This window comes from Xenopus laevis, chromosome 7S, assembly GCF_017654675.1.
Source record: "Xenopus laevis strain J_2021 chromosome 7S, Xenopus_laevis_v10.1, whole genome shotgun sequence".
In the NCBI taxonomy this organism is placed as follows: Eukaryota; Metazoa; Chordata; class Amphibia; order Anura; family Pipidae; genus Xenopus; species Xenopus laevis.
The window spans coordinates 42,871,674-42,884,671 of record NC_054384.1 but is presented as its reverse complement, the minus strand read 5'-3'; the positions used below and the strand labels follow the sequence as shown (position 1 = coordinate 42,884,671).

General features: G+C 39.1%; 1 protein-coding gene across 1 annotated transcript; it reads right to left on the bottom strand.

Annotated features, from left to right (window-relative positions):
• Window positions 1–224: 224 nt before the first annotated feature.
• ghitm.S (growth hormone inducible transmembrane protein S homeolog) lies at window positions 225–10,042 on the bottom strand. Its single transcript, NM_001086626.2, is given in 9 exon segments — window positions 225–993; window positions 1,762–1,933; window positions 3,049–3,237; window positions 4,678–4,786; window positions 6,257–6,398; window positions 7,023–7,134; window positions 7,947–8,049; window positions 9,311–9,465; window positions 10,008–10,042. Coding segments are annotated over 8 exon segments (1,044 nt in total). The 5' UTR covers window positions 9,443–9,465; window positions 10,008–10,042; the 3' UTR covers window positions 225–908.
• Window positions 10,043–12,998: the final 2,956 nt, after the last annotated feature.

Genomic DNA, 12,998 nt, shown 5'->3' with positions numbered 1-12,998 from the left:
TTTTATAACAAACAGCAACTGTACCAATGTTGCTAGGTAGCTTCCAGTAAAGTCAATATGAAATGGTATGAGTTTGTTTTAGGAATCTCACTGCCGATTTTACTATGACTGACAATGTTATGACATAGCGGAGAGAGAGTCCATAAAATGTGAGCAACTAAAATCCAATTTTAAGCTTTAACTTTATCTGCTCTTTCGAGTTTTGTAGACACTTCTTTATCATGTAAATTCACAAAATAATAGTTTATTTAATATATAACAAAAAAATACAAATAACATCTCAAATTATGACACAGAGCATTGTATAATCACACTCCTCTACACTGATTTTAAACTAATAGGGGGTCAAACAAGATCTGTAGAACTTGGAAAAAATAGTTTGCTTTTTAAGTTTCTCTATGGCAAATTTTAGGGAACAAATTTGAAAAGTAAATATGTTTGTTCTGTGTTGTGCAGGTGTAAATACTAGCATTAAATTAGACTATTTTTCCCTCTAGAACTGTTACAAGCTTTGCAATTGCATGAAAGACTATTTTAGACATGCAGGTTATTTTCTTTGCAATGTTTTAACAGCTCCAGCTTTAAATATACTACAAGATAATAATTCCCAATATTTGATTAACATAAAATGTCCAGGCACCTATTTACCCTTAGTTGTCTGTTTGTAAGGGGTACTCCAAGAGAAGTATAAACATATCTGTTACTAAAGTAAAGGTAGATGCTTCTGAACTATACTTTGCTTTGATCTTAGAACATAGTACACAGTGTTGTCTGGAGAGTTTAGAAAATATTCAGCAGCCCCATTGGAAGCATAATTTTGTTGTTTAAGCAGTATGTTTTTATCATCCAGGAGGAGGGTAAAGTGATTGGAGCAAACAATTATTATAACATGATAACAGAGCACCGATTTATTTTCGTCTGTTTCCACCTCCAGCCAGCATCATTGCTACACGTATAAAGATATTTAGTGTGTCAGTGTAAATTCCCAAGCACCTGCAGAAGAAATTAAGAAAAATAAGCATTAGGAACAGTCTTCCCTGTGCCATTGTTCAGTACAAGAATATCAGAGCACTAAATACCTATGAATTAGGCAGATTTAATGATAACATTTTAGATGCACTCGCACAACCCTGGCTCTCCAGAAGTAACAACACCCTGGTGAACAGTGATAGAGGTAATGGCAACCTCAATTCCAATGTGGTAATAGAAATCACTGGCAGACAAGGTAATGCTAGCAAGAGAAGTCCTTGCTTAGATTTTATTGCAGAATGCAACGTTTCGGTGGAAACCCCTTTGTCAAGCTTGACAAAGGGGTTTACTCCAAAACGTAGCATGCTGCAATAAATTCTAAGCATTACCTTGTGTGCCAGCGATTTCTTGTACCACATTAGGCAGATTTAATACCATGTGGGGGGGGGGGGGGAAGAGAAAAGATTAAATGACAAGAAGCTGTGTCAGTAATTTCACATGCTTTGCTTTCATACATGCATCAAAAAGCAGTCTCTCTTGATAATGTGTTTAAAAAAATAAAATCAACAGGTACATGTTGTCTGTGTCCCAGTTTACCAAGGGATAACACCTATGCTGTGATTTAACTAAAATGGGTGTGACTGAACTGTGTATTACAAGAGCATATGTTTATATCTGCAATACATTAATGGCGATAAGTGGAAACAAAATCAAAACCATACCAGTTTCATGTAATTTATACTGATTGTTAGTAATAGTTCCCAATTAAAAAAGCAGTTTGTGAATACTTACGAATTTATGGGGTCAAATTTTGCTACACCATACATTGGAGTGGTCTCAGCTCGTTTGATGACTTTCTGGGTATCATATAGAAGAAACATGCCAAAAAGTACTAAGCCCCCATAAATGGCAATGGAGTAAAGGCCAGCGCCAAAAGCAGAAGTTGGAGGAAGAAACGCACTCCCTGCAAATAAACAAGAGTAATAAGGATAAAATAGGAAAATCCTTTTGGCTCACCCATGTCATATCAAGACATTGCTAATTAAAGGAGATGACTGCACAGTATTTAATTTTAAAAAGCATCACTTTTTAACAGTCTTTTGTAAATGAAACTGTACTTGTCTGTGCTTTTCTATTGTCTTCTTAAAGGTGAACCACCCTTTAATGTGTTGAGATGTAATGTACTTACAATCGAAATGTTAGTGTTAGATAAGCGTGCTTTAAAGGGCATATATTAAAATTGTTTAGTGCTTTTAAAGTTATTTGTAAAAACAATTGCTACTGAAAGTAGAATTTGTTTGAGTCCTGGTTGTTACTTTTTTTTTACAGAATGTTGCAAAGTCCTAGTTCCCCAGCAAAGACAGGTCTGTTAATTAGCTGCCTTGTCTTTGTATCAACAGATTAAACCATCAGGGCAGAGAATAGAAAGGGTCAGATCAGGGGTGTCCAATCTTTTGGCTTCCCTGGGCCACATTGGAAAAAGAAAAATTGTCCGGGGGCCACACATGAAATACAAAAAACACTTTTGATTTGTAAAAGTAAAGAAAATACAGAAAAGAACTGCAATACCAGTTGGATAACAAGATGGAGCTATACACTGGAATATGGGGCATCTGGATATTAAATAGACTTATCATTGTATTATTATAATGACGTTTTTTCGGGAACTGAGAGTTTCATGCTGGGCCGCATTCATATCCTTCCTGGGCCACATGTGGCCCTCGGGCCGCAGTTTGGACACCCCTGGGTCAGACAAACATTGCTTTCAATAGCAATATATGCACAACTTAGAAACCATAAAAAATCTGTAATAAATGTATATGACAAAGTTGATTAGAATTAGGTATTCTTTATTATGCAAAAAAATATTTTTTGGGGGTTGACATTCCCTTTAAAAAACATGAATGCAAAAAAAAAAACAACAAACCTGAAGAATGAAAATTCTTAGAATAATATATACTTAACTCTACTGTACAATGTTGCACTAAATACATAGATAAAACTATGCTGAATGGACAAAAGAAAAGTAAACAACTAAGAAGCAAGAAAAACAAGGGAGAGAAACACATTTGTACTTACCTATGGAGGAAGCAAGGACAAGTCCCAGACCAACACCAAGAGGCCCTCCCATATTTAGAAACTTCTCACTTGGTGCACACATAGCCACAGTGGAAAGACCTCCAACAATTCCAGCTGTGTACCAAGCAGCTCTAATCAGCAGAGGGCCACCAAGCAAAGTCAATGGAGCAACCACTGCCCCCATCACTCCTATGTAAAAACAAAACAAAGCACCAAAGCATGGGCAATTAAAAATAATACATATACATCTTTTATTGTTGCATAGTATCAATGTCCAACGTTTCGATCCCTATTGGGACCTTTTCCATCCTATATATTTTTTTTATTTTTTTTGCATATTCATATATCTATATATTGTGTTTTCACACAGCAACCCCTTGAATGCATTAAATTATGTGTGAACAACCAGAACACACATCAGGAAAATGATCAAGCAAAGTTTAATACTTAAGCATCAAAAGGGAAGTGAGCAACAATAAGTAGCCTATGGATAACAATGGACATCAAATACCTGAACATTACTCTAAATATGAAAATTTGAAAGTGAAGTCTTTCAATGTGAGCCTCCCTGTGGTATAAGCAGTAAGGGGTCTTCCAACAGATCCACATTGACCTGATCTTTGGCCTTCTGGCCAAATAACCACATTAACACAGTTTAACCAACACTGGTAACAGGCAAAGATCAACTTATTTGGTTACTTTGACCACACTATCTGTGATTGTTAGATGTAAAAGTAATTGGCCAATTACATATTCTTTTTTTCAGTTATGTTTTTTTAGAGCAGCAAAAAGAAAAAAAAAACAGGCACTAAAATAGATTTTGATGTAGAAGCTATAATAACATTAAACGAATGTCTTTCAACTGCACAACAAAAGAAAATGCACTGTGTGGATGTGACAAAATATACAAACCTAGGTTGTCAAAACAAAATGCCTTAAACTGCATTGCTATAGAAAAAGTAAAATTATAGTCAGCTGAGAGACTAGTCTCCAATCGGCATTGGTCCCTGGTGATTACTCCTGTGTCTACTCCTTGTGGCTTTTGACAAGGCAGTTGAGTTGAAAAAAGACCAAAGGCCATTAAGTTAAACCCATCCAAATGAAACCCAATGTGCATACCTACACACACACACTGAAAATATATATACACCAATATCTATATTAATTTTCGATTTTAGTGTCACTCCAGCCTTGGATACAATGCATGTCCAAGAAATCGTCCAAGAAATCATCCAAGCCCCTTTGTTAACAGCATCAGCCCTCACAACATCTTCCGGCAGTGCATTCCACAACCTCACTATCCTCACTGTGAAGAACCTCCTACTTTGCTGCAAATAAAAGTTATTTTCTTCTAGTCCAATGACATTAGAAAAGCCTAAAGTAGGCAAGGAAAAGGCTAGCATTCTAGCCCAGCATTCTCTTGGCATAGGTTAAACAGTTCAATATTGTGTGTGTGTGTTGAGTTTTGAGAAGTATAACCAGACACTGACCCTGTTAGTCTTTCTAGTGTCTATACAAGGCCCTCCCTGCACTTCAAAAGCTATAGCAAAAACGAGTTGATTAAAGTCTGGTTCAACAAGACTTTAATCAATAGTTTTCAAATTAAAATGTAATTGGTCTCGATGTTACCTGCATGCAACATCCATGCAAGATGTTTAGCTCCCGGGCTTTGATCATAGGATATAGAACGAACCAACATCCCAGCTCCAATCATTGCAGCAAAAGTTGCACCAATTGCCTGAAATTTAGAAAATCAACAATTAAGAACTTGAATTACCTACAAACAAATGCAAAAAAAAATATATCCCTAAAATTCGACAGTTAGCTAGCTAGGATGTCTAATCAAAAATAATTCAAACTAACCAAAAATGAACACATTGACAAATTTAGCAGTGCCTGTTTCTGCTCATGTATAAGTCCTCCAATTGCATGTAATTTATATTAAACACCCCTCTATTGTACATTGAATATGTTGAAATATATTTAAGAGATGCAACCAATTACATTTACTTTTTCCACTGGTTATTTTTCTTTATTCGATTCAGTTACTTCTATTTATTTATACATTTCTTAACCAATCCCATAACATATTAATAACAGAATATGTATTCTACAGAGAAAAGTCAGCTAACATAACCAAAAAAATGCATTGCAGGTCTTGCAGGTAACAAATATAAAAGCAACGCATGTTTTATGCTTCCTCAGCTATACTATAGTTTGTAATTTTGCCTGTACCACACTGTAGAAACAGAAATATAAAGCATGTCTTAGACAACACTTTTAATTGATACATGGTGCTTTCAGACAAAAAAATGATTATAAGTATTTCTGAGCCGAAAAACACCAGTACTGCTGTGTACTCCCAGCGTGTCTCTCCAAGACTGTCGGTGCGCAGGAGCGCACATCCTGGTTTCCGGCCCCAGTGATGCTGGCGTTTGACGCCGAGCGTCTGGACACCTGCGTCATGCCGCTGAGCTTCATGACGTTACAGAGGGGCGCCGGATTTGAATTTTGGCGCCAAATCATCCTTTAAAGGCCAGTCCACCATTTTGAGAATGCCCAAGCTGGCTTCAGTTTATCTGTTCCTGCAGAAGCGTTTATTCTGTCTTCTGATATCCTGTTTTTTGATTGCTGCCCAACCTTTGACTATGATTCCTGGTGCCTGCCTTGAACTCTTCGCCTGACTGACTACGTCTTCTCTAAATCCCTGCTGGTACCTCGCTTACGGACTTATTACACACTTCCTTGTTGGCTTCCGCAGCAGAAAGGCCGGGCCCCAAAAGGGTGTCGGTGAACACCAGAATCCACAGGGTCCACCTGTGCATCTGAAAGGTACTTATCACTGTGCAAGGTTCATGATAACGCCATGGGCGGCCATTTTCTGTTCAATTAAATGTAATGTGGAAGAGGCAGGATAGTTATGTGGCTATGGTGCAGTGGTGGCAGAGGCACAGTTTGATGTTTGCAAGATTAGAGATATACAGGAAAAGAAGTGAGTGAGCAACTGGTAGGGACAAAGCAAGACAGTTGGTCACAATCTGAAGTGGGAGGAGCAGCCACTTTGGCAGCAATGCAGGGGGTAGGGAGGTTTGCAAATGGGCCGGTGGACACCATCAAAGTACAATTTTATTGTGCAGCAGAGCCGTCTTCATTATATCTTTTACATAAACATGACAAAAGGGAGAAAGCAAAGTAAAAAAATACTCACCAGCCAGGAGCCTCTCATCATCAAGCTCATAAGAGCAGGTGACCTACTAACCGCCACAGCAGAGAGGGCTGTGAGGCCAATACTGCCAGCAAAATACATGTAGGTAGATCGAATTCTCTCTTTCACATACTGAGGCCAAATACTGGAACAAAAAAATTGTAATTAAAAATGCATATATTCATATTTATTCATACAGGTATGGGACCCATTATCTAGCATGCTCGAGACTGGGGTTTTCAGGATAATTTGGATCTTCATACCATAAATCTATTAGAAAATCATGTAAACATTAAATAAACTCAATAGGCTGGTTATGTTTCCAATAAAGATTAATTATATCTTAGTTTGGATCAAGTACAAAATACTGTTTTATTATTACAGAAAAAATTAAATCATTTTTAAAAAATTTCCTTAAATATGGTTTATGCAATCCTGGTTATTGTTAATCTATTTCCATATTGGACATACAAACCAGTATTGTCACCTATCCAATATTGAGGTCTGTTGCAAAAAAAAAACGCAGGATGGCCAGAAAGTGTGTGGAGACCTCAGGAAGGTAGCCATTTAACTCTGACTGAAAGTCAATTACATGGTGATGGATAATAGATATATCTTCACAAAAACATGCATTCCACCATAAATTATCATTAAAGAAAAAACTGAAAAGAAGAATATGTTAACATTTTATTCTTTGACACAGAGAGAGGAAGGGGAAACACATCAAATAGCTCACTCCAAAAAACAAAAAAAAATTTGCGTTACTTACACAGCCTTATCTATGGCACCAATTTCATTGGACATTCCCAGTCCATAATAACAAAGAGCACCAAGGCCAACCACAGCACCTCCTGCGACTATGAGCCTGCCGGTTGTGTCAACTAGAAAAAGAAAGAACAGATTTTTGCTGATATGTAAATATATAGGCTCTATCTCGATATTCTGTTTAGGAATACAATATTAATTACAAAGTAGTCAACTGTGTATTGTTAGTAAAAAGACTATACAGCATTACTTAACTTGCACAAATTCACATACACCTGAAATAAGATATAGTTCAGCATTATCTTGTGTATACTAACTCTTCCTCTTTATGCTCCTTGAGCTCCCTTACCACTACTGAGACTGTGAGATGTTGATCACAGTTTGCACAAATAGAAATATTTAATGCAGACAAGAAGACAGTGAGAAAAATAAACTGAAGTTGGACAGATGATTGTCACACATTTTCATGCTTTTTCTATTTAAAGGGCAAGGTTGCTTGCTTGAGATATGGTGCTTTAAAATGTTTTGCTTGGTATAGCTAAGAAAATGTTAAGACATTCTTCTGGCACATTTGCCACTGATGCCTTAATTTGAACTTGATTTTCGTCTCCTACAATAGGTAATTGCTGTTTTCTGAAGTAGGTAAATATGTTCGGGGAGGCAATTAATTGTACAAGCAGCTTTTTCTATAAATATATAGAAATATGAAATTCATTTAAACATAATGTTATATATTGTTGCACTGAAATATACAAGGCTACTCCAATTTCTACATAAACATACAATGGTGGACCTATGAAGCAAAAGGCTCTGGTGCTCGATTAGTGTGTTTGTCCCTTCTCTTTTGCAGGTGCCCTAGTTATACAGGCTGCATAAATGGTATGTCTGCCTCTGATTTTTAAAAACCTTGAAATGGAAAGGTACATACATCGAGCAGCTGTATCCATTGATGGTTCAAATGCAGCCTCTTTGATTTGTTCACGGGCAGACTTAACACGGCGCAACCCAAACCTGGTTTTTGATGCATAACCCTATTAAGAAAACAGAGCAATGACTTCAGTGAGACAGTAACCACTTATTTATGTAATGCAGAAACAGTAGAAAATTCTCTATTTGAAACTCCAGTCAATCCCAGAATTTGTAACCCAGTCACTTAAAACACCTCATTTATTATATATATATATATATATATATATATATATATATATATATATATATATATATATATATATATATATATATATATATATATATATATATACACACACACACATATTATTTATTATATTATTAGCCATTTAGTACCTTTTTACTTTGTTAAAATTATGCAAAAGGTACTAACTCTAAACCAGAAATTATTTATATGAGATACATAATAAACACCTGGTAACAGTTTTCACATTTTTCCTTACCATCACTGAGACTCATGTGACTCAGGATGTATTCTCCACTGGTAACAGATGGTTCAAATTATTACAAATGCACAGGTTATCCTGTTTTGGAAACTTTTCAGGCAGCTGAAAATGCTAGAGGTTTATATGTACCGTGTAGCTTAAAGCTGGCCATAGACGCAAAGACCCGATCGTACGAATCCTCAATTCGTACGATTTTGGGACCGTGTGTGGAGAGTACCGGCATTTTTCATCCGACGGAGATTGGTCGTTTGGTCGATCGGCCAGGTTAAAAGATTTCTGTCGGCTGCCGATAATATCTCCGTGTATATTGCCGATAGGACGATTTGTAGTGGTAGACTGTCACCGGCTTTGTCGGATATAACCTTCGTATGATTGCTGTCGGGGCCAGAACATCGGCTGATCTGTTCTTTTACTACTTTATTTTATCTGAATGGTTAATGGCAGGTCGGAAGATGGGGAAGTCCGATTGTTTGAGGATTCGAACGATAGGATCTTTGCATCTATGGCCAGCTTAAGACTCCACAGTAAAGTGTTTTTCAGCTTGTTTAAATTAAATAAATGCATAAAATACTCCCTAGAACACACAAGAGAATATGAATACATATAACCTTATGTACTAAAAAAAATACAATAAATATAATCTATAAAAAAAAAAGCATACCAGCAATTTTGTTGTTGAGCAACACCAATCAGAAACAAAGTTACTATTTCTAGTTAAGCCAATGTAAGCAAATGTTAGCTTAGTTTCTTTGAAAAGCTGCACTAGGGCAGACATGTGTTCCAATGATTATGGACTTTGGATTAGTTGTAATTTTCCCGATTTTGATATAAGCAGAAAATACTTCCAAACATGGATACATCAGGATAGCAGACTCACCTGGTTAGGCTGCAAAATACATTGGTTTGTTTTCAGTGCAGAATTTCTCAGGAATGGAGAGCCGTGAGTTATTGCTGGGCGGAAGGCCAACACAGGCAGGCTCCGCATACAGGCTAACCTTGCTGCAAACATCTTGGCTCAGCGAACCAGAACACCTAAAAGCAAACACTTGGATTGTTACTTTACAGATCTCTCATTAGCCACTAGCCGGAATTTAAAAATGATTATGCCTGCACAGTGTTGGACTGGCCCACAGGGATACCAGGAAAAGTCCAGGTGGGCCAAGGTGTCAGTGGGCCCTCATGCTGCTAGACATTTGGCCTATTTCATGGCCATTCTCTATTTCTATGACAAAGTGGCTAAATAGATGGAATAATAGATTATAGTATGTAAAAAAAAAAGGAAAATAGATGAGTGAGGAAAGGATGAATAATAGTACTAAGAGTGAGCTCCTGGTTTAAGATTAATTGGTGGGCCCCTAGTCAAAGGTTTTTGGGTGGGCCTCTGGTGTCCCAGTCCGACACTGTGCCTGCAGACTCTACAGATGACAATTACAGTTACGAACAAAAAAATTTACAGCAAATTATATTTAAAAAAAATGAGTAAGACAAAGCTCCAATCATCTTAAAACAACACGCATATGTAACGTGCATGCACATATATATAATGGTAGTACACTGCTGTACTGTATACATACAGAATAATGACAAGACTCTTTTTCCTTCACCGTCCCTTCCTTGTCGGCGCTTTCTTGTGACTAAATGCGACACTTTGTTACTTTCCACCAGTTCCGATGTTACAGCTCCGTAACCTTCCTGAAACTACCAGAAGCGGAACGTTCATGTGCGCTGCATGCCGGGAATTGCAGTCCTTTATCTACACAACCGCCTGCAGAGAAAACATGTATACTGACGTTTGCACTACAACTCCCAGGAGCACACTGGAGAAAACGTTCTTAGTTAAGGCCCTTAATAGTGACGCAGACGCACATTACATAAGTCATAGCTGAATTCTACTTTATTCTATATTTGAGCCGTTTGTTTTACAGTGCAAAGCACTTTGTTCCCAAGACTGGTAAAGTTATAGAATAGCACCCAAGGGCAGTAGCGTTTGTGTGTTTAAGTTTTTTGGCACATATTTGTAATTTCATATCTACGTCGTAGGGTGGCATGGCGACTCAGTTGTTGTGAGTCGTGACTTAGCATCCGTCCTTTTCCTTCACAATTCATTAGATACTCGGCTTATCTTGGTGCCTATCAGTCAGTGTCTCTCGCTTTTGCATGCCGAGAACTAAATGCATACCTACAATGTTTTATTACATCACCTTTAAAAAGCGGATTTGAATAAAGATGCATGACAATTTTCATTTGTGCTACTGCCGGGCAGACACGTAGGGCCTTGCAATTTCAGGGCTGCCATAAGTGGGGGTGCGGATGTTAGGTAAAAATTATGTAAACATAGATATGACAGACATGAGGGTAAAGATTTGTAATTCCCAGATTTCTGATGGTGGTCTTCCAAAATTTACTTTATCAGGTACAAATCTGTACAACTCCAGTGCGCAATGTGCAAAAAATGAGCATAATTTACATTTTATGGCAGACTTCCTTCGTCTCTTCTTCAATTGTAGGTCTCTGCAATGCAGGCACAATATTGGTGTGGGTGACAGGGGGGAGGTACATAGATGTCCCAGTTAGGGTTGCCACCTTTTCTGGAAAAAAATACTGGCCTTTCTATATATTTATCTTTTTTTCCTATTAATAACATTGGGATCAACCGTAACTTTTACTGGCCAGGCCGGTAAAATACCGGGCAGGTGGCAACCCTAGTCCCAGTCTATGGTTGCCACCTGGCTGGTATTTTACCGGCCTGGCCGGTATTTTACCGGCCTGGTCAGTAAAAATGATGGCTGATGATATTAATAGGGAAAAAAGATAATTATATAGGAAACAGGGCCGGAACTAGGGGTAGGCAGAATAGGCGCGTGCCTAGGGGCGCAGTCATAGGGGGGCGGGTCGCGCTTTTAAAGGAAAATAATTTTTTCCCCCATTTTTTTTAAATTTCAGGTTCGTTCTCCAATTCCCCAGCAGATTTCCGCTCTGCTTCCCACCTCCCTCTTACTTGCCCAGGTCTGATTGTGCGCCTCAGCCTGCCCTCTCACTCCTGCTCCAGTTCATACAGTTCCTCTCTAACGCGGATGCGCATCCATGCGCTGTAGGAAGCGGCGCGCCACATGGTGACATCACTCCGCACAGGGAGCTGTGTCTGGCTTGTTGCTTTGGAGAGAGCCCTCAGCCAGGCAGCGGTTGGTGCGGGTGTGGCATTCTTTGTTCTGAAATTGTTGGGTGGTGACTGTGTTTTTGGAGAACAGAGAGAGCGGTACAGACTGGTCTGTTCTGGGGCAATTTTGGTGATGCTGCTGACTTAGGGGGCAATGCATTGTTTGTTGGCACAACAGGTACAGACTTGGAGGGAATGCATTGTTTGTTGACACAACAGGTACAGACTTGGGGGTAATGCATTTGTTTGTTGTCACAACAGGTACAGACTTGGGGGGGGCAATGCATTGGTGGCACAGGTACAGATTGGAGGCAATATTTTGGGTGCTGCTGGCTGGCACAGATTGGGGGCAATCTTTTGGGTGCTGCTGGCTGGCACAGGTACAGATTGGGGGCAATATTATGGGTGCTGCTGGCTAGCACAGGTACAGCTTGGGGCAATATTTTCGGTGCTGCTGGCTGGCACAGATTGGGGGCAGTATTTTGGGTGCTGCTGGCTGGCACAGGTACAGATTGGGGGCAATATTTTGGGTGCTGCTGGCTGGCACAAGTACAGATTGGGGTCAATATTTTGGGTGCTGCTGGCTGGCACAGGTACAGCTTGGGGCAATATTTTGGGTGCTGCTGGCTGGCACAGGTACAGCTTGGGGCAATATTTTGGGTGCTGCTGGCTGGCGCAGGTACAGATCGGGGCAATATTTTGGGTGCTGGCTGGCACAGGTACAGATTGGGGCAATATTTTGGGTGCTGCTGTCTGGCACAGGTACAGCTTGGGGCAAAATTTTGGGTGCTGCTGGCTGGCACAGGTACAGATTGGGGCCAATATTTTGGGTGCTGCTGGCGCAGGTATAGATTAGGGGCAATATTTTTGCTGCAGGCCGACACAGGTACAAATTAGGGGCAATATTTTGGGTGCTGCTGGCTGGCACAAGTACAGTTTGATTAATTAATGTGTTGTAAGGCTTCTTTATTAAAATAAAGTGATTAGGTGGGAAATGGTCATACAGAACGGGGGCGGGGCAGGGGGCGCTGATTGAAGCCCTTGCCTAGGGTGCCAAACTACCATGTCCAGGCCCTGATAGGAAGGCCGGTATTTTTTCCAGAAAAGGTGGCAACCCTATGTCCCACCCATAGCTTTCTTGTCATTCCAAAGTTAGGGAGTGGCGTCTTTTGTGCACCTTGTGCATTTCTGTAAAGGACCACTATATATTTACACTGGAATTATTAAAGTATTTAACAATGTGGATTAAAATGATTGCACTGATATTTTTCCCATTATACACTGCCTGGACCAACAAGTTTTGTTTCTGTAAGCAACATTTTTTTTAATCTTTGGCATACCTCCCAACATTTTGGAAACAGAAAGAGGGACAAAAAGATTTGATGAGCGTAGCATGGAGAATTTTTTT